The 22,342-nt window shown below is 49.3% G+C and overlaps 1 protein-coding gene across 1 annotated transcript; it reads right to left on the bottom strand.

The window, feature by feature from the left end:
- Positions 1-9,059: 9,059 nt before the first annotated feature.
- On the bottom strand, positions 9,060-15,010 carry Dand5 (DAN domain BMP antagonist family member 5). The gene is given in 3 exon segments (XM_032887320.1): positions 9,060-9,402; positions 14,701-14,790; positions 14,792-15,010. Coding segments are annotated over 3 exon segments (555 nt in total). The 3' UTR covers positions 9,060-9,156.
- Positions 15,011-22,342: the final 7,332 nt, after the last annotated feature.

Raw genomic sequence — 22,342 nt, 5'->3', positions numbered from 1 at the left:
GAGTCTCACTGTGTAACTCTCTCTGATTAGCCTGAAACTTGCTAGCTCTTGAACTCACCAAGATTTGCCTGCCTCTACCTCCCAAATTCTGAAATTAAATGTGTGCACAACCACAACTGGCTTCAGGATCCCGAGTTTAGGATTAGCCTAGGCAACATACCAAGACCCTATTTGAAAAAAAAATAAAGAATGTTAAATAGTGAGCAGAGATGGCTCAGTGGTTAAGAGCACTGATTGCTCTTCCAGAGGTCCTGAGTTCAAATCCCAGCAACCACATGATGGCTCACAACCATCTGTAATGAGATCTGATGCCTTCTTCTGGTGTGTCTAAGACAGCTACAGTGTACTCACATACATTAAAAATATAAATAAATCTTTGAAAAGTTTAAATATATACCCCCATGATGGATATCAGGCACATACCTGAAATCCCAATGCCCAGAGGATGGAGGCAGAAGGAAGAGTTTAAGCCAGACTAGATCACCTGGGGATACCATATCTTTCAAAAAGTGGAAGTGGGGGGATATTTGCAGAGAAGTCACTTGGTAAAGCTCTCTTCCTACAGTCATAAGGAACTGAGTTGAATCCCCAGAGCCACATTAAAAGCAAAGAAGAGAGGGGAGGAAGAGGAAAAGGAGGAGTGGGAGGAGAAGAAAAGGAAGAGGAGGAGGAAGAGGAAGAGACAGGATGCTGTGGTGTACACGTTAATCCCAGACCCAGGAGATACGACAGGCAGATTCCTGAAGCCCACGGGTCAGGCCAGCCAGCCTCCTCCTGTGCTTAGCAAACTCTGGGTGAGAGACCCTGACTCAGAAACAAAGAGGGACCAGAGAGATGCTCAGTGTTAAGAGCACTGCTGCTCTTGCAGAGGACCCGGGTTTGTTTCCCAGCACCCACATGGCAGCTCACAACCGTCTATAACTCCCGTTTCAGAGGATCTGGTGCCCTTTTCTGACCTCTGAGGGCACCATGCGGAAACATGCAAGCAGAATAATCATACACATAAAATAAATAAATCCGGGGTTGGGGATTTAGCTCAGTGGTAGAGCACTTGCCTAGCAAGCGCAAGGCCCTGGGTTCGGTCCCCAGCTCTGGAAAAAAAAAAAAGAAAAAAAAAAGGAGGACCAGAAGCAAGATGGCTCATTGGATAACGGCACTGGCCACCACTCTACATGTGCGTTATGCCGTGCACGTGCCCTCCCCACACAACTACACTTCTTGTTACAAATAAGTAGACATACTTATTTGTAGATATAATTATTTACAAGAACGAGCCAGTGAGATGGCTCCGTGAATGAAGGTGTTTAATAACCTGAATTCAATCCTTGGACTACATCATGGGAAGAGAGAACCACCTTCTCCACGTTGTCTTCTGACTCCCGTACACATGCTCTGGCACATGTGCCCAGCCACATACACACACTCTATAAATAAATGTAAAAAAAAAAAAAAAAAAAAAAACTAAGCAGACAGCATCTAAGGAACAAAGTTGACCTCTGGCCTCTATAAGTAGGGACACACAGTGTACCCTCAGAAGCACACACCCACACATATAAAGAAGACCTGCAGAGTGTCTTGGCCACATACATAGATGCAAACATGCCTGGGTCACAGATGGGCATCCACACCCCCCACCACCACCACCACCACGGCTGCCCAGGATTCAAGAAATATCCCCACACTGTCCATGGTTCGCCCAGCCAGGTCCTCCTGGAGCCAGCGCTCATGTAGGGTTAGGGAAATGTTTCATTTGCAGCTGGTCAGAGACCTGCCCTCCCACCCTGGTAACCTGGTCCCTGATCCTGAATGGAGCCTCCGTGCCACCTCCAGGGCAGCCAGCAGCAGCAGGCAATTGGCTCAGAGTGTAAGGTGGCCACGATGTCTGAGCCACATATGCTGGATCTGAGGCCTCTGGGCCCAACTAAGTACAGCCAGACTCCTCCTGCATCTCTGCTGCTTCTAGAAGCTTCTTCCCAAACCAATCAGGAGGGAAGGGACAAAGGAATAAAGGTCTTATGGCTAGCTGGTATCCACGTTTCAGAAACTGTCAATGTGAACCCCTGTTCTGTATGCCCCACACAATACCTTCAGCTCCTTGTGAAGCCTGGAGGCAGGAGCTGGACAGCCATGGCCTTCTGGTTCCGGTTTTCAAGTGAGTGCAATCCCTGTCACACTTTCAGCTCCACCTAGCTATAGTCACTACCACAGTGTCAACAGCACAACTACACGGCCTGTCATAACGTCAGCCACACTCTCACATGCAGAAGTGCCACCACACCCAGTAACTCCAGAGACATGTGTCATCAGCCCTACAATCTCACACATCCTCTCGGTTGCCCTGACAATCTGACCCTACACTGTATCAATGTCACTCTGACACGCTCAGTCTGCATGTCCCTGCAGCTGTCCTAGCCATGAGGCTACACAGAGTTCCGCTACCCCCATCAGTCACAGATAGGAGGAGCAAGTCCAATCCCTGCACTCCCGGGGCAGAGCTCACATCTGTCCTCAGATCAAGGTGTCCCGGACAGACAAATCAATACAGCTTTGCAGGCACAGTGCTGAGGAACTGGTGGCCAGTAAGTTACAGGCCACACTGCTCGGTCCTCTTGCAAGTAGCAGACACTCCTTTCTCTCACAGTGTCCCACCATAATGCAGTGTGGACAGAACTACAATGAAACTGGGTAATGGCACACCACAGCCACACGGACACCCTGTCATACAACAATCACCCTTCTCAGAGGCCGTCACAACATTTAGACAGCTCCTTAGCCATCCCAACAAGCTGTTGGGACGTTTGTTGACATGCTGACACAGCCCTGTGATTGTCCTCAGGATTCTCCAGACCTGAGACTGGGAGAAAGGGAAAAGCTGAGGCTGAAATCTCTTTTCCTACTGAAAGCAAGCAGAGTAGGGACCGACTAATGGAAGCGCAGCTGTTGCCAGTAGGTGCCAGCCCCCCCCATGAATATTCATCAACTGGGGCGCTCCTGAACCTGTAGGGAGTCCAAGGTCCCAGGCAGCTGGGCACCCCCTTCTGTGCCTGGAGGCCCTCAGGTGAAGGGGGGGTTGTCCTACCAGAACTCTGCAGTCCTTGGAAACCACACCCATTTCCACATAAGTATATATGAAATGAGTTTGAGAACATGGACTCCAGATACACAAACTCCAAGTCAAACTGGATTTAACACACCCAGCATAGCAATACAACGTGAACAGCACCCCAACTACAGAGACCTACCACATACATAGGCATACCACATGTGTGGGTACCAGTCATATGACCACACACACATCATTACTTCTCTAACACTCACCATCCCAGGCAGAAGTGCAAATACACACCACACACACGCACATGCGCACACACATGCACGCGCATGCACACATGCGCATGCGCGCGCGCACACACACACACACACACACACACACACACACACACACACACACTTCCAAATTCATAAAGAGAGCGACCTGAAAGTAACAGTCAACAGCGTTTTGTGTGTGGTGCTGAGATCAAACCCAAAGTCTCAAGCGCACTAAGAAAGCTCCAACCCCTAGCCACCCTCTTTCTTATATTTTATTACATTTATTTTCTCCATACCCGTGTCTAGTCATCTGCTTGGGGTGACAAGCCTGTGGAGATCAGAGGACAACTTATAGAAAATAGGTTCTCCTTCCAACATGTACCCTCCCCACAGCTTCTTGTAAAGCATACAAGTGTCCAAGCACTGGGACATACATTTGCATGTATACATACAGTCCCACTAACAAATACGGAAGCACAAATATAGAACTATCCCCCAAAGCCCTACATTCTCCCCGTCTCTCCCTCCCTCTTTCTCCCCAACTCCCCCTTCCTCTCCCACGTTTATCCCCTCCCCCACCCTGAACTTTATAGATCGGAAAACCAAGGCACTGAGGGCTGGAGGGACTTGCTGAAGATGGCAGCCCCTCCTGACTCCAGGGAGAGGCTAAGGCCGGGCGCCCCCTTCTGGCCCAGCCCTATAAGATGGTGCGGGGCCGCGGCGGCGCGCTCGGGGTGGGCACGCGCCTGATGTAACCATGGCACCCTCTTGGCACGCGCGGCCCGCGCGCGGGGAAGGCGGGGCGGGAGCGTTGCCATGGTGCTGGCCGGCCTCCTGAATGCCGCATTGTTCACAGCGGCGCCCCGGCTGGGCTGTCCGGGACCCACCCGGACCCACCCGGGCTGGCCTAGATGGAGAGAAGGAAAGGCAGCAGGGATGCAGTGAAACGAATATGGGTAGACAGTGGTAAAGAGAGAAATACGGAGTTAAAGATAGGAAGAGGTGGACAGAGAGATGAACAAGAAAGATTTAGGGATGGGAGTCACGGACAAGAGAAGGTGGAGTAGTAAGGGAAAGGGGACAGACCAATACAGACCAGTGTAAATCCTGCAGGAGCAGCTGAGGCTCGTGAGTGTGAGGCCAGTGTCAGTTACATGTCAGGACCCTGTCTCTTAAAAAAGCGAGGAGGGGTCAGTGGGGAGTAGCTGAGGTGGGCAGCTCAGTCGGCCAAGTGTAGAGAGACATGAGGACCGGAGTTTGACTCCCCAGTATCCATGTACAAAACCTGACAGGCATGGACCACAGGCTCTGGGGGATGCCTTCCAGGCTCAGTAATAGACCCTACCTACAAAAAAAAAAAAAAAAAAAAAAAAAGTGGAAGGCAAGTTGGGCATGGGGTGAGCACCTTCAGTTCCAATATAGGCAGCGAGAGCATTGTAAATCACAGGCTAACTGGGTCAACACGGTGAGTTTCAGGTCACAGAAGGCTACCAAGCTCCACCCAGCCTGAGAAGGGAAGAAACGGAACAGTTGAGGAAGACAACTGAGATCAGCCTCTGGCCTCCACACACATGTGCATGCACACACAGAAGTACATACATGTGGATACTAGAGAAGGGAGCAAGCGGGAGGGACAGCCATGGACGGAGAAATCGATGTTCAGAATCCAAGAGGAAGGGCTGGAGAGATGAGAGGGGCTTCCAGGAGGAAGGGTAGAGGGAGAAGACCAAGCAGACAGAGACAATAAGGGAGAGGAAAGAGAACAGGGTTTGAACAGTAAAGCGCCAAGACTCAGGGGGGCTTCACTTCTCCTTGATGTGCCTGGCAATCGGGTGAGGTGGGGATAAGACCCTAGGTTAGATGAAGCCAGGTTCAGAGAGAGCTGGTGGGTCTATTCATGGGTTGACAGATGTGGGGCCAGATGTATGCAGACATGAGGAGTGTCCCAAGAGAGGCTTAGAGATTCCGTGCTGATTCCTACTCCGTCTCTAGTCCCCACCGCCCTGTCCCTGATCCACTGACTCGACTTGATACTCCCAGAATGTCCCCCTTGTCCTGCTAAGAAAGTGTCGTTCATACAGAGACACAGCTTCCCATATACTGCTCCTGACACTCCAGAATGTCTTCCCCCAGGGACACACACCATAGCCCTTAGAGCGCTTAGGGGCATAACCATGGCAATTATAAACACATGACATAGCGCAAGGACTCCTACCCCATGTCACAGTAATGCCTCCCAGACACAGTCCTAGAGAGCACATTGGACCTTGGCATCATCCAAGGGTCAGATAAAATCACACACCTTGTAGCCAAGGATGGTGGTGACATCTGCAAGCCCAGCACTCTGAAGGCAGGAGCAGGGAGCTCTCTGAGTTCAGGGCAAGACTGGTCTAATAGAGTGAGTACCCAGGGCTACATAGAGACTCTCTCAGAAACCCAACGAAACAACCACAACAAAACCTTTAGAGGTTACAGGAACTGTGTCACAAGAGGCCAGACACAGCCTCCTCAAATGTTCAACATCTTACACCCTGTCTGTCCAAGAGTCCCTTTTGTAGGACTGTGGAGGCCCACTATCCAGATTTGAGTTGTGAGAGCTGAGAGGCATCAATCCTTAGGTGAGATTTGGGATGGAAGAGAAGCACCAGAAAGTTACTCCCAGTCCCACTCTAAAAGTTGGGTCATGCAAGTACTTTGTAGACCCACAGCTAGGTCAATCCAGTCGAAATCTAGACCAAGGGCGGCCTCTGGTGGTTAAATGTTGTCTCTACACCTACCTTTAGGGGGCCGAGAGACAGGTCCAGGAGTAGCACAAAGCTAAGAGCCCAGAAAAAAGAACCCAGACCTAGAACTCAGTCTATGTAATTCATGTCCTTAAACTCATAATTACAGTATAAGTTCAGGGGGTCATGGTCAGTCTGAGCAGTATGGCAACTGCTTAGAATCCTAGCAAGATTCTTTTATCTAGTACGATAGAGAGCTTTTATCTAGTATATACAGGTTCCATCTCCAGCATCAGAAGACTCTAAAGGGGTTGGGGATTTAGCTCAGTGGTAGAAGAGCAAGGCTCTGGGTTCAGTCCCCAGCTCTGAAAAAAAGAAAAGAAAAAAAAGACTTTAAACTCCAAAAATCCTGAGATAGAAACATTAGGTCCAAGAATGCAGGATCCAGAATCTAAAACCCAGGTTCACTTTCCAGAATCCAAAAAGTCGAGATCCCATTGTTCGAAATTGGAATCTCGAACCGAGAATATAGCTCTAAAAACAGAGAAACCCAAAACAGGCCTCAATATCCGGGAGTCCTGGGTCTTTGTTAGAGCTCTCTGGATCGGAGCTGGGCTGTTAAGAGCAGGCACAGGCGGAAGGGGCAGGAGAGAATCTGGGGTGAATATTTACAGCCTCTGCCAGCTGCTGACTACACACACACACACACACACACACACACACACACACACACACACACAGAGAGAGAGAGAGAGAGAGAGAGAGAGAGACAGACAGACAGACAGACAGATTCATACCTCCACCACACACGCAGTCTATAAGAACTACGGCACTGATGCCTTCTGATGCACACACACAATCACGCACACTACAAGAACTCACACCATCATCCTAAGACAAGTGAAGAGACTGCAGAGAAGCCTTGGCAGCTACACAGCCCCTGGGAAGCAGACCCCAGGGATGGAGCCCACTGTGCACCATTCCTCACTTAGCATACCAATAGACATGCTTACCTGGGTACCCATACATTGTCATAGCCATTTCCTTCTTTCCACCCCACCAAACCTCAGACACACAGCCACCACTCAGAAACAAACCCTGAGATCCCCAATGCTGTGTCCGGACACATTAGGGAAGAACAGCAAAGGAGTCTGGGATGAGTGTGTGTATACTCATAATGTATGAGCACGTGTACACACACACACACACACACACACACACACACACACACACACACACACACACAGTGCAGAAGAGCTTCATGCCTTGGCAGCTACACAGCCCCTGGGAACCAGACCCCAGGGATGGGGCTCACCGTGCACCCCCTTATCCACCCCAGCCCTCCCCTGCCTGGCCGGCTGGCGAGCTTTAATACAGATGCCAAACTCATAATTGTAACTGAGGGTGACAGGGTCACCTTGAGCCCCAGATGCTCACACGATGACAGATGGCGTTGGCAAACCTGATTAGCAGCCCCCGGTGCCAGAGCCTGTGGCACCTGCCTCCCCGCCCTTCCCCCTACTCCCCCAGCACTCATTACCCACCCATTACTGGGCCTGGGGGGCAGCAGCGGGGGCCGACTGGCACTGCCTGGGAGGGCGCAGTGACTCTGCCCCCCCTGGCACCAAGGTTCCCAGCTGGCTCTCCAGGCTGGCAGGAGGTGGGCACAGCTGAGGTGGAGAGATGCGGGCATCTTGTGCCCGCCAGAAAAGGGGTGCCTGGGTTGAGCTGCCAGCTCAGACACTGCATGAGGTTTGCCACCAAGCTCTAGGGACAGGCAGGAGGGCGCTTCCCCCGGCCCCCAGGGCTCCATGACCCTCCCTCTAGGACAGTCTTGGGAGCTGGCAGTCAGGCAGGTTCCCACCCCTCTGTTCAGGCCTGTAAGGTCAGGGGTCGAAGCTCCCACGCCGTGCTGTCCCATCTGTTTCCTTGTGGGGGGGCCCTCCTGTTCCCCTCACCTGGAGCCTTCCTTCCTGAGGCAGGAAGAGGGCCAGGGAGGGGGGGCGCTTGACCAGCTCCCTCCACCCGGCACTGGGGGGGCATTTGGAGGCGACGCTGCCACATGTCTCTGAGTCTCTGCCAGACGGGCCCATCTGCCAGAGCCCTGTTTCCAGCCGCCCAGAGCTAGGCTGCCTGGCTGCCGCACACCCTGCCCCCCAGCTGAAAAGGGAGGCCCCCTACCCAGGAAATCCTAGTCAGAAAGAAGCACGCACAGCTGGACTTGGCCAACCTTTATGGTTCCCATGGAATGCCAGGCTGGGCATGAGGCTGCTGCGGGGACTGGGGTGGGGCAATAAGGGAAACCCCAGCTACTGTCAATGAGAGGCAGCTGCGCACACGCGGGGTCGCCTCTGGTTGGGGCCAGGTTTTCCCAGCAGCTGCTTCCCGCTTGCCTGCCACAGTTTTTTGTTGTTGTTGTTGCTGCTGCTGCTGTTATTCTGGTGTCCCTAGAACAGGGTCATCTTTGCTGAGTGTCCGGGTTTGGGTGGTGCTGTGGTCGTAGCAGTTGGGAGTGTCTGTCTTGGACACTGAGACGCGGTGCCACCTAGTGGCTAAGAGTGGAACCCCGGGCTGGGGGAGGAGGAGCTCAGCAGGGAGCTGTGCTGCGCGTGCGTGCGTCAGGGCTGTGTCTCAAACCCTCCCTTTACTCCTCTCTCTCTCGAAAAGTGACAGTGCTTCAACAGCTTCGGTTTCCTCATCTGTAAAATGACTCGTGGTGAAATTCTACCTTGCGAGACTGCTGAGGTTTGATTCCTGAGGATGACGTGAGTTAGTGATTGTGGCATGAACGTTCCCTCCTACACAGGGCTAATCAGACACTACAGTTCATTTTCCCCTTTTTTTCTCCACATATCATATAAGAATAGAACCCAGGGCTTCATGCATGATAGGCAAACCCTCTCCCGCTGAGTTACACTCCAGCCCCACATTCTATGAGTATTAGTGGTCTAAACCCATGACTAGGGGACCATGTCTAGCATTCTGGGACCTTCTGGACCTGTCCATCTGTCCTTCCAGCCCTGCTCTCTTGACCTGATATTCATCACTCAGGTCACGTCTTTCTACTGAGTCTCCTGCTTCTTTCCAAGGTTTGTGTCCTGCACATTCCTCTAGGATGCTCAGCTCACAGCCTCGGGTGGCACCGACACTTCTGGACCAATACAGTGGAAATCCTCACCCGCCGAGGGGAGGCTGACTGGCCAGCTCCACACCACAGTGCCACCGATGTCCAGCGCCTTCGAGATGGCACACAGCTGTTGCAGAGTACTACAGGGCTGGGATCCGAGCTGGGAATGTAGAAGGAGGAACAATGGCCAAAACAGAGATGGTTAAGGACCCGGGCACTCGTGCACCCAGGCCTGGAGATCACCTGCAAACAGAGACAGGAGGACAGTCAGCACTGTGGAGTCTAGGGTAGAGGGATGAGAATAATTTCAACCACTTCTACTCGGACAGAAAGATACCAGGGTGCTGAAGGCCGATGGCCTGGGAGTCAATTCTGATTCCCCCTCCTAGCTGTGTGGCCTGCAGCAGCTTACGCCACCTTTCCACACTCTTGCTTGCATAAAATCTCCTTAAGGCTGGTGAGCTTCTTGAGGTGATGTGGTACAAGCATGGAGACCCCAGTGCTCACATAAAATGGGACCCCTGGGAAAGTGAAGATGGGGGCCCCCTGGGGGCTGCTGGCCAACCCAGCCTAGCTGAATTGGTAAGCTCTGGGTTCAGTGAGCTGCTGGGTTCAATTCCCAGCACCCACTTGGCAACTCACAACTTCTCCATTTCAGAGGATCTGGCACCTTCTTTTGGGCACCAAGCGTGTGTAGAACTCAGACATACATGCATGTATGCAAAATGCCCATAGATTTAATTTTATTTACTTGTTTATTGTTTATTTCAACACAGGGTTTCTCTGTGTAGCCCTTGCTGTCCTGGAACTCACTCTATAGACCAGATGGCCCTGAACTCAGAGATCTGCCTCCCAAGTGCTGGGATTAAAGGCACGGGCCACCTTTGAATTGCCTGACAATTTAATTCTTTTAAGAAGTTAAAAGAGCAGTTGGGGACACTGAAGCCAACCCCTGTCCTTGACACACATGAGAGCCTATACACATACTCCCAAACAAAACCATCCAAAATTAAACTAGAAGGCTGGGTCTGGCGATGCAGACATCGAAGTCAGTCCAGAGGCCAAGATAAGGGGATCTCAAGTTCAAGACCTGGGGTTGGGGATTTAGCTCACTGGTAAAGCGCTTACCTAGCAAGCACAAGGCCCTGGGTTCGGTCCCCAGCTCCGAAAAAAAAAAAAAAAAGTTCAAGACCCATGCAGGAAACTCACTGAGACCCTGTGTCAAACAAAATAAATAGAAAAATCGAGCTGAGGGCATAGCTCAGGCATAGAGCACTTGCCTAGCATGTCTGAGGCCCAGGTTCCGTTCCCAGCACTACAAAAAAATATTAAAAATCAAATTGGGGGTGGAGGGCTAGAGCTGGCTCAACAGTTAAGAGCTGCGCTGGCTGTTACAGAGGACTTGGATTCTGTTCCCACATGGTGGCTCATAACTGTCCAGAACTCCAGCTCCAGGGACCTGACACCCTCTTCTGGCTTCATATAGGCACACACCAGGTATACATGCAGTAGACAAAACATACACATGAAGATATTTTCACTTTGGGGGCTGGAGAGATGGCTCAGAGGTTAAGAGCACTAAATCGGTCTTTTTTTTTTTTGTTCTTTTTTTCGGAGCTGGGGACCGAACCCAGGGCCTTGCGCTTCCTAGGCAAGCGCTCTACCACTGAGCTAAACCCCAACCCCACTAAATCAGTCTTTTAAAAATATTTTAAGTTTTTAAAGTCTGGGATGGTTATTCATACCCCTGGTCTAAACATTTGGGAGACTAAAGCAGGAGAATTGAGTTTGAGACCAACCTTGGCAGCACAGTCATCTCTATGCAACGTGGGCTACAGTATGAAACACTATGTTTTTATTGTTTTAAATTAATTTGTCACAGGTGGGGGGTGTTGTATGTCAAGGTTCCCATGTAGAAGCCAAGAGACAAACTGTGGGAGTCAGCTCTCTCCTTCCACTCTGTGAGTCCCAGGAATCAAACTCATTGTCAAGCTTGCTGACAAGTTCCTTTACCCACTGAACCATTTCTCCACCCTCTGAAATGCTTTCTAAACACACACACACACACACACACACACACACACACACACACACACACCGCACACACTCGGGTCAGCAAAATAGCTCAGTAGGCAAAGGCACTTACTGCCAAGTCTGACAACCTAAATTCAATTCCTGTGGCCCACACAGTGAAGGAAAAATTCCCACAAGCTATCCTGTGTCCTTCACACTTGGACCAAGGGACACCTCTGTGCACACACTCCTGTGCACACACACACACACACACACACACACACACACACTCATAGGTAAGTGAAATTACCTGGCGGTAGTGGCACACACTTTTAGTCCAAGCACTTGGGAGGTAGAGGCTGGCACATCTCTGGGTTAGAGGCCAGCCTGAACTACAGAGTGAGTTCCAGGTTGCAGAGAAACCTTGTCTTGAAAAACCAAAAATGGAGTTGGGGATTTAGCTCAGTGGTAGAGCGCTTGCCTAGCAAGCGCAAGGCCCTGGGTTCGGTCCCCAGCTCCGAAAAATAGAAAAGAAAAAAAAAAGAAAGAAAGAAAAGAAAAGAAAAAAGAATGCTAACTGTTCTTTCAGAGGAACCAGGTTCAATTCCCAGCACCTACATGGCAGCTCACAACTTTAATTCCAGGATCCAATACCTTCACACATCAGACATGCAGTCAGAACACCAATGTACATAAAATATAAATACATTTGGGCCAGGCACGATGCTACATGCCTCTAATCCCAGCCCTTCAGAGTCAGAAGCAGGAAGATCTCTTTGACTACAAAGTGGTTTCCAGCATTGCCAGGGCTGTTACACAAAGAAACACTGTCTCCAACACCCAATAAATTAATTAAAATGTAAGTGTAGTTACATTTTTTTGAGACAGGGTCTTACTATGTAGCCCTAGCTAGATAGAATTTGCTGTGTAGACCAGGCTGGCTTGGAACTCCCAGAGAAATATCTTCTGCTTCTCAAGTGCTGGGACTAGAGGTATACATCACCATGCTAAGAATAATAAAGAAAAAATTAAAAGGGAAAAGAAGAAACCACCTGAAACTTTCAAAAGTTTTTGTTCCTTGTAAGAAGTTTCATGTAGCCCAGGCAGGCCCCAAACTCATTCTTTAGCAGAAATTGGCCTTGAATTCCTTATTCTTTAGCCTCAGTCCACAATGTGGTACTCTATTCTTTTTCTTTTTTTAAGATTTTGTTTATTTTATGTATATGAATACACTGTAGCTGTCTTCAGACACACCAGAAGAGGGCATCGGATCCCATTACAGATGATTGTGAGCCACCATGTGGTTGCTGGGATTTGAACTCAGGACCTCTGGAAGAGCAGTCAGTGCTCTTAACTACTGAGCCATCTCTCCAGCCCTTTTTTTTTTTTTTTTTCTATTTTTTTTCTTGTGGTACTCTATTCATTCCCACAGCTCTGGGTTCCACTCTCAGCTCTGGAATTAAAAAGGAGGCCGGCAATGCCCCCAACATGCTGTCCCTGATAAACCCAGATTCATTCTGTCTTCCCCGTGGTGATGAGGCCAGTACTAATGTGTCCCTGTTTTCAAACGAGGAAACAGAGGCTTGGGGCTGCCTGAGATTACAGAGCTGCAGGGAGGCTGCCAGGCTACAGTGTCTTGTGCCATCCAGGGCCGGTGCAGCTCTGGGCTCAGCAGTGAGCTAGACTCCAAGCCAAGTTTCATCCTGCTAGGTCAGCCATTGGCAGGTGGCAGAAGTGGAACGTGAGGTGGGCATGGTGATGTGTGTAACCCCGGGATTCAGAAGCTGGGGATCACAAGTTCCAGGCCAGCCTGAGCTATTTGGTGAGACTTATCTTGAAAGGAAAAAAAATAGATTTGGGGCCAAATTGGTCAATCCTGGTCTCCTAAATTCCCAGGTTTGATAGGCGAATAGCAAGCCAGGGATTTGGGGGAACTGATGCCCTACTGAGCACAGCTAGAAGCACTCTGTGTGAACCTGTGATATTATCTACGTTTTAAAGCTAAGGAAAGGGTTAGCGAAGGCAAGCTATAGACACCAACAATAAAGCAGGATTTGAACTCAGCACAGAACAAGAATTCCCAAAGCCCCTTTGAAACACTGATTGCAGATATGAAATTGTTTCTTGTTTGGGCTGCCCTACAGCCCACGAGAAGCATGTGCTACTAGTCATTCATTCATTCATTCATTCATTCATTCATTCAACATGTCCACTGTGTGGCTGTCCCTGTTGTAGGTCTTGGGGACAGGAACATTAGAAGGGAAAAAAATCAGACAACCTCTCCCCTGAAATGGGAGCGTAGCTCAGGATGTAGAGCACTTGTCTAGGACACTTGAGATCCTCGGTTCCAACTCTAACACCACCAAAACTGGGCTGCTGGTTCATACCTGTAATCCCAGCATTCCGGAGGTAAGGGCAGGAAGATCAGAAGTTTATTAAGCCAGCTCAAGTTGCATACGACTTTAGCTAAAACATAACGACTATAGACAGACAGACAGACACCTCTGCTCCAAGATAGGTGTGGTGACTCACACCCATGATCCCAACAGAAGGACCATCGAGTTAGAGGGCAGTCTGTGGTCCACAGTCCACAGTCCAGTACAAATTAGCAAACCCCTGTCTAAACATACACACACCACACACACAAGAAAGCACGCAGTGTGCCAGGAGTAAAGGGATGAGTGGGAGGAGCCTAAGTTAGGGAAGTCAAAGAATGTGGACCCTTGTGGGCTCTGGGAACAAGGACTTTTGTTTAGAGGAAGGTTAGAGTCATGGGTGTTTGGAGGGGAGCCAGGGACATGGACCTGTCAATAGCTTCTTCCCTTCTTCCGAGCTGCCAAATAGGAAAACAGAATCAGCAGCTGGACATGTTGCTCAGTGGGTAGCGTTTGCCTCACAAGCATGAAGCCCTAGGTTCCTTGAACCAGGTGTGACTGCACATACGAGGCGAGGTCCGAAGTGGAATATTTTGTTGTTGTTTTCCTTTGTTTGTTTTTGGGTTTTGAGCCAAAGAGTCTCTGTGCCACCCTGGCTGCCCTGGAACTCTGTAGACCAGGCTTCGAGAATGGAATCTTTAGTTACATAGTTTCAGCCTACGCTACATAAGTCCAGTCTTACCTTAAGATCACTTTAGGTACAAAGAAGTCAACCTGGGCTATAGGAACCCATGTCTGAGAGAGAGAGAGAGAGAGAGAGAGAGAGAGAGAGAGAGAGAGAGAGAGAGAGAGAGAGAGAGAGAGAGAGAGAAGGGAAGGGAGGGGAGGAGAGGGGAGGGGAAGGGAGGGGAGAGGGGAGGGAGGGGAGGGGAGAGGAAACCAACCGCACAAGTGGAAAACCATTTGCCCCATTTGATAAGGAAGAAACCGAAAGTTCCTAGGCATTTAGATGGAAGATTCAGGACTTGAGAGTTGATTGCAAATCTGCCTGGCCATATGACCTGTGCTCTGCTGGGAGTCCCCTCCCCCGCCCCTACTGCTACCACCACCACAGACCATATCGCCACCAAAGACACCACCACCACAGACTCACCTGAACAAAGGGCAGAGCCTTACAAGTCTCCTGAAGCAGTTCCTGTGGCGCCAAGGGCAAAGGCACACCAGCAGCCACACTCTGCCCCTCCCTGCGGCTCACCTGTCCCCTGCTGTTTGTTTTGCAGGTCCAGGAAGGCCTTCCAGCTACCTAGGGCAGAGATGGGCACCAGGGGATCCAGAGTCGGGCTCTGATTGGTAGCGGCCCAGGACTGAGCAGGGGTAGCTGGGGCCCTAGGTATCCCTGAACCTGTGGGCAGCCAGGCCCCACTGAGCAGACCCAGCAGCGCGGTTAATTGGCCACGGAGCATCACTTGGCCGTGCAGTCGTCTGTCTGTCCTTTCTGTCTTGGAATGGGCTCAGGGTCCTGCGCAGTGGACCCTGCTGTCTAGTGTGTGATGTCTGGGCTCTCCCAGACCTGCTTTTTACCTCTGTCCCCTCCTGAGGAGCCTGAGAGGTGTTTCTGGGAGCTCTCAGCAGGGAAGAAAGGGAAGCTGACCTGGCCATCCCACAGCTCCTCCCAGCCTGCTGAGAGTCCCCGGGAGGGGGTCGGGGGTGGGGGTGAGCCTGCTCCCTGGGGACCATGAGAGTCAAGGAAGTCAGGTCCAGGACAGCAGCTAAGGGGTCCTTTGAATCCTCGGGCCCCCATTCATCCACTTAGTGACGTTGCACCCTTCCGTGCCTGCAGCTTCTTGGCTGTGCACCTTCACGCAAGGCCGTTAACCACCCTGGGCTTCATCCTCCTCTTCTGTAATAGGATGCTAGGAACAGCATGGGATACAACCTCAGAGGTTGTACTGGGGACTCAGAGAGACCTGAAAACACATGCCGATGCTCATGTCTCGTGAACCCATACATTTTTCTGAGGAGGGAGCTTCTATGAATTATAAGCAGGAGCCCTGTACCCAAACAACAGTGAATTAATTGGACTGCTCCTACTGTCTTACTGGGTGGGGCCGAGACAAGACCTCTTGCTTATGTAGCTCAGACAGGCCGTTATCTTGAGCTTCGTCCACCTCTGTCTCCTGAGATCAGAGATTACAGGTGTGGGCCACAACTCCCAGATCTGTCATCCCAACACATAACAAACCGAGGCAGGAGGATCAGGAGTTTAAAGGCAGCCTGGCTAAAGAGTGATCTTGTTTCAAAGGAAAAAAATAGTAAAATGAAATAAATTTTAGAGGGGTCAAGGTGTGGGTTTCTGATACCTGGGCAATCAGGGAAGACCCCTCTCCCCCCAGAAGGTGACACTTTTACAAAGACCTGAAATGCTGATACAGGCGATGGGAACAGAGTGGTGGGAAGTACACAAAGGACTTGAGATTGCATCCCAGGCTTTGGGCCCTCGAGGCGCCTGGGGGGTCCGATCCAGCCCTTGTCGGTGCATCTCACACCCAGGTGAGGAGGAGCAAGGCCCAGCGGCAGGAGCGTGAGAAGCTATGACCTGGGTCTTTCCCGCGGCGCGCTCGCCATCTGGCGGCCGCTCCCGGGACTGCGTGGCCGCTGCACCCTGGACACCAGCTTTCTCTGCTGTTCCCCAACCATCCTTTCTGATGTCCTCCAGGCAACCTACCAAAAGCTGCTGCTTACCCCAAACATTGCAGTGGCCTTGACCCTTTCTCTGCCAGAACCCACACTTCTCACTCCCACCTCACTTCTTCTTTCTGGATGAGCGCACTCACCTCACCTCCCATTTTCTCCTTTGCTCCTCACTACAGCACTTCTGTCAGGTCAAGGCCCTTTGCTTACTCCCCTCAAAGGTTCCCATCTCCCTTCTGGAGCAGTCTAAAGACCTTTCCAAGTCCCACCCAATCCTGTACGGGGACCTCCATGATCTTCTCAACCTCGCCTACCCATCCTCTCCCCCACTCCCCCACCCCCTTTTCTCACTCTAGCCCGAGTTTCACCTAAGTTTCCAAACTTCTCAGGCAGAGTTCCGCAATACCTTGCAGCTACCCAGCTGGCCTTCTGTACCCACAGATAAGTGATTTCAAGGATTCAAGCCACCCCAGTCTGGGGACTTTGTAATCAGGTAAGGCTATCTAATACAAGTGTTTAACACAACACCAGGCACATTAGGTTTTCTGCCTTCTACAGTTTTGTTTCTTTTTTTGTTTTTTTTTTTTTTTTTTTTTTTTGTTTGTTTGCTTGTTTGTTTTTTTAGTTTTTAGTTTTTTTGAGACAGGGCCTTTTTATGTAGCCCTGGCTGTCCTGGAACTCACTATGTAGACCAGCTGACTTTGAACCCACAGAGATCCTCCTACTTCTGCCTCCTGAGTACTAGGATGAAAGGTGGGCACTTCTACTCCCGACTACACTAAGCCACTTTATGGAAGTGGCTTGTGCACCCAGGGCAGCTGTTTTCAACCTGTGTGTCACAACCCCTTCAGGGAATCACATACCAGGCATCCTGCAGAGCAAATATTTACATTACAATTCATAATTAGCGAATTTATGAAGTATGAAACAGCAGCGAAATAACTTCATGGTTGGGGGTGGTGAGACAACATGCAGCAATGTATTAAGTGTCTAAAGGGTCGCAGAATTGGGATGGTTGAGAATCACTGACCTAGGGCTTTGGAATCCACAAAGCACTGGGAACCCATCCCCTTCAGAGAGGTACAAGAGGACGGGAGTAAGACTGAGGGTACTATCGATGTCTGGCCAATTAAGAACTCTTGCTACAGGGCTGGAGAGATGGCTCAGCGGTTAAGAGCACTCGACTACTCTTCCAGAGGTCCTGAGTTCAATTCCCAGCAACCATATGGTGGCTCACAAACATCTGTAAAGAGATCTGATGCCCTCTTCTGGTGTATCTGAAGACAGTGTACTTATATATAATAAATGAAAAAAACTTTAAAAAAAAAAAAGAACTATTGCTACTCTTGCAAGGATCTCAGTTCAGTTCACAGCACCCAGGTAAGAAGGCCTGTCACTACGACTCCAAAGGACCCAGCACCCTTCTCTGCGCCTCCGGGGCACTGCACTCATGCACACACCCATACACGGATGCACACATGGTAAATATACAAGGTTCTTTGTAAATATTCTATCACTGACCTACACCCAATTCTTCACTAAGTCTTGCTTTTAAAAAAAAAAAAGATTTATTTATTTGTTTTATGTATGTGAGTACACTGTAGCTGTCTTCAGACACACCAGAAGAGGGCATCAGATCCCATTACAGATGGTTGTGAGCCTCCATGTGGTTGCTGGGATTTGAACTCAGGACCTCTGGAAAAGCAGTCAGATCGCTGAGCCATCTCTCCAGCCTGTAAGTCTTGCTTTTAAGAACAAATACTAGGGGTTGGGATTTAGCTCAGTGGTAGAGTGCTTGCCTAGGAAGCGCAAGGCCCTGGGTTCGGTCCCCAGCTCCAAAAAAAAGAACCAAAAAAAAAAAAAAAAAAAGAACAAATACTAGTAATCTCAGGCCAAGGAGATGTCTTAGTGGATGCTGTCCTTGCCATGTAACCCTGGAAACCCGTTACATCCTTGGAACCTTTGTGAAAACACAAGGACTGTACCGACCACAAAGCAGTCCTCTGACTTCCAGGTGTGTGTGGTAATGCACACCCACACACATATCACCGTATGTGTGGGTGTTTTCCTCTGCCTTATGGTGTGCACCATGTGTGTGCCTGGATCTCCAGGAGGCAGAGTCATGTGATTCCCTGGAACGAGAGTTATGGATCCTCAGAGGTCAGCTTGAGGTAGTCCGTTCTCTCCTTCCGCCATGTGGATTCTGCAGATCAAACTCCAGTCGTCGGGCTTGGCTGGTCCCACCCCTTGATTTTCCTGTGAGCAGGCACTCAACTAAGTGAAGACAAAAGGGTGGAAACAACCCTAACACACTGTCACCCTGGGGAATGCCCCATTGATGGCTCAGGGGGATCAGAGATGCCATTAAGCCTGACAACCTGAGGTCAGTGCCCAGTTCACACACCGTGAGAAGAGGGACAGAATTGCCACGTTCTCTTTGGTTGGAACATGTACACATGCATGTTTGTGGACACACACAAGAAGTAAATATTTTTAAGGTGGTGGTGGCACACCCCTTTAGCCCAGCACTTAGGAAGCAGAGGCAGGTGGATCTCTGTGAGTTAGATGCCAGCCTGTTCTACAGAGGGAATCCCAGGACAGTCAGGACTGTTACACAGATAAACCCTCCCTCAAAAACAAAACAAAACAAAACAAAACAAAACAGGGGCTGGAGAGATGGCTCAGTGGTTAAGAGCCCCGACTGACTGCTCTTCCAGAGGTCCTGAGTTCAATTCCCAGCAACCACATGGTGGCTCACAACCATCTGTAAAGAAATCTGGTGCCCTCTTCTGGTGTATCTGAAGACAGCTACAGTGTACTTATATATAATAAATGAATAAATCTTTAAAAAAAAAAACCCAAAAAACAAAAAAGATAGGCATTTTTACTTCATACAATGCATATTTTCCATTTTAATTTTAATTGATTTATTCATTTTGAGGTGGTCTAACTTTGTAGCTCTGGCTGGCACAGAACTCACTGTATAGACCAGGTTAGCCTCAAGATCTCTGACTCCCTAGTCCTGAGGTTACAGGTATGTACAACCACCTCTAATTCGTTCATCCAAGGTCAAACCCTTGAGGACAAAAGAAAATTTACTCCTGATCAGGACGATGCACCAGAAGAGCACACAGAGACACGAAGTACACTCAGTTTTTTTTTGTTGTTGTTGTTTTTTTCTTTTCTATTTTTCAGAGCTGGGGACCGAACCCTGGGCCTTGCGCTTGCTAGGCAAGCGCTCTACCACTGAGCCAAATCCCCAACCCAGTACACTCAGTTTTATTCTGGCTCAGGTGGTGACTCCATCGTTTCCCCATTGCTGGTGTCAAAGGTCAAGCTATTTCAAAATGGCTACAGCTCTTTTTAAAAAGTGTACACTCACATTTTACAGGACGTTAAGACAACATGCTATAATCAACCTACGTTCATAGGCATAGCTCTTATATTTGACTTTTACAAGCTGAGCAGTAATTGAGAGGCAGAGGCAGGCAGATCTCTTGAGTTCGAGGCCAGTCTGGTTCCAGGGAAGCCAGGGCTACACAGAGAAACCTTGTCTCAAAAACAAAACAAAAAAAAGAATAAAATAAAAAATATTTGAATCTTACAGAAGAGCAGGTTTATAGACATGCACTTGAAGTTCTCAGGGTTCTGTGGTATGCAGCTGACATTTAACATAAACATCCCTGAATATGCCCACTGCTCAGGTACAGGCCTCCGACAACAATGAAAGCCTGAGATTCAAGTTGTAAAACAATCCTTAATGATTTATTTTATTAATTTGCATGTTTCCACCACATGTATGCAGGTACCCTCAGAAGGCCAGAAAAGGTCATTGTGCCCCCAGAGCTGAAGTTACATGTGGTAATAAGACTTTCTACATGGGTGCTGGGGACTGAACTCGGAAGAACACCACACATTCTTAACCAGTGAGCTATGTCTGCAGCCCATCTTTATTTTTGTCCTGTGTCACCCTGGCAGAATTACTATTAGTTTATTTCCTGGCATATGACTGCGGAAAGAATTCAAAGGAGCCTTTTTTCTTTTCCATTTAAAAATCATGTATTTGCTGAGCATGGCTGCAGACACCTTTAATCCCAGCGCTCAGAGGCACCGGCTGATGGATCTCTGTGGGTTTGAGGCAAACCTGGTCTATATATCCAGTTCTATGCCAGCCAGAGCTACATAGTAAGATTCTGCTCCTGGTCCCCAAAGAGATAGATAGATAGATAGATAGATAGATAGATAGATAGATAGATAGATAGATAGATAGGAAGGAAGGAAGGAAGGAAGAAAGAAAGAAAGAAAGAAAGAAAGAAAGAAAGAAAGAAAGAAAGAAAAAAAGATTTTTTTTTTTACTAGATATTGTGGTGCAGGACTGTAATTGAAACATTCTAGCAGCTGAGGCAGGAAGACTACAAGTTAGCATGTGCTACAATTCTCAAGATTGTGTCTACCCACACACAGACACACAGACACACACACACACACACACACACAGACACACACACAGACACACAGACACACACAGACACACACACAGGCACACACACACACACATACAGGCACAGACACACACACACAGACACACACAGACACACACACAGACAGACACATACAGACAGACACACACACAGGCACACACACACACACACACATACACAGACACACAGACCCAGACACACACACACACACAGGCACACACACACACAGGCACAGACACACACACACACAGTACACACACACACACACACACACACACACACAGGCACAGACACACACACAGGCACACACACACAGACACACACAAAACATACACACACACACAGCCCCCGCACACACAGACACATACAGAGCATACACACACACATGCACACACACATGTGCACACACACACACACAGACACACATACCCAGACACACACACACACAGACACACAGACACACACACACACAGACACACACACAGGCACACACACAGGCACACACAGGCAGAGACACACACAGACACACAGGCACAGACACACACACACAGGCACACACACACAGACACACACAACATACAGGCACAGACATACAGACACACAGACACATACAGGCACAGACACACACACAGACACACACACACACAGGCACAGACACACACACAGCACAGACACACACACAGACAGACACACACACAGACACACACACACACACACAGACACACACACATACAGACACATGCACACATACACACACACACACACACACACACACACACCCACAGACACACACAGACACAGACACAGACACACACACACACACACACACACACACACACACACACACACAGGCTGAGGAGGTAACTCCAGTCAGTAAAGCACTTGTGTCATGAGTCTGGAGTTCCTGCCTGGCAGTGTAGACAAATCTGGGAGCTCTGGGTTTGGCGAGACACCTACTCAGAGCTAAGATGGGGGAAGTCAGTGTAGTAGTGCGTGCCTTAAATTCCAGCGCTCAGGACAGAGGCAGGCAGCCTGGGCTACATATCCAGTTCCAGGACACCCAAAACTACAGAGAGACCCCCCCATCCCCAAAACACAAACAAAATAAGACGAAGGGAGCTAGAGCTATGACACAGAAGAGCATGGCTGGTCCTGCAGAGAACCAGGGTTCAGTCTCCAGCACCCACATGGTGGCTCTGAACCATCCCTAGCTCCAATCCAAGGAGTCCCACAGCCTTCTCAGGCACAAACATGGGCCACATATATACCATATATACACACATACAGGCAAAGCACTTGTACATATAAAGTAAGTCTAAAAAAATAATAATCTAAGCCAGGCAGTAGTAGTGAATGCCTTTAGTCCCAAGCCTCTGGAAACACAGACAGGTAGATCTCAAAGTTCAAGGCCAGTTTTGTCTACATAATGAGTTCTAGGACAGCTAGGGCTACACAGAGAAACCTGTCTCAAAACACCCTGAAATAATAAAATAATACTAATAATACTAATGTCATTATTATTATTATTATACTTATTATTGTTGTTGTTATTTTAAAAGATCTGGCCCATAGGGACACTTACACAAAAAGACTGATACATGGCCTCCACATACATGAACACAT

The sequence above is a fragment of the Rattus rattus genome, chromosome 17 (assembly GCF_011064425.1).
Source record: "Rattus rattus isolate New Zealand chromosome 17, Rrattus_CSIRO_v1, whole genome shotgun sequence".
Classification (NCBI taxonomy): Eukaryota; Metazoa; Chordata; class Mammalia; order Rodentia; family Muridae; genus Rattus; species Rattus rattus.
The sequence above is the reverse complement of the archived record's forward strand: the minus strand, read 5'-3'. Positions and strand labels throughout refer to the sequence as shown.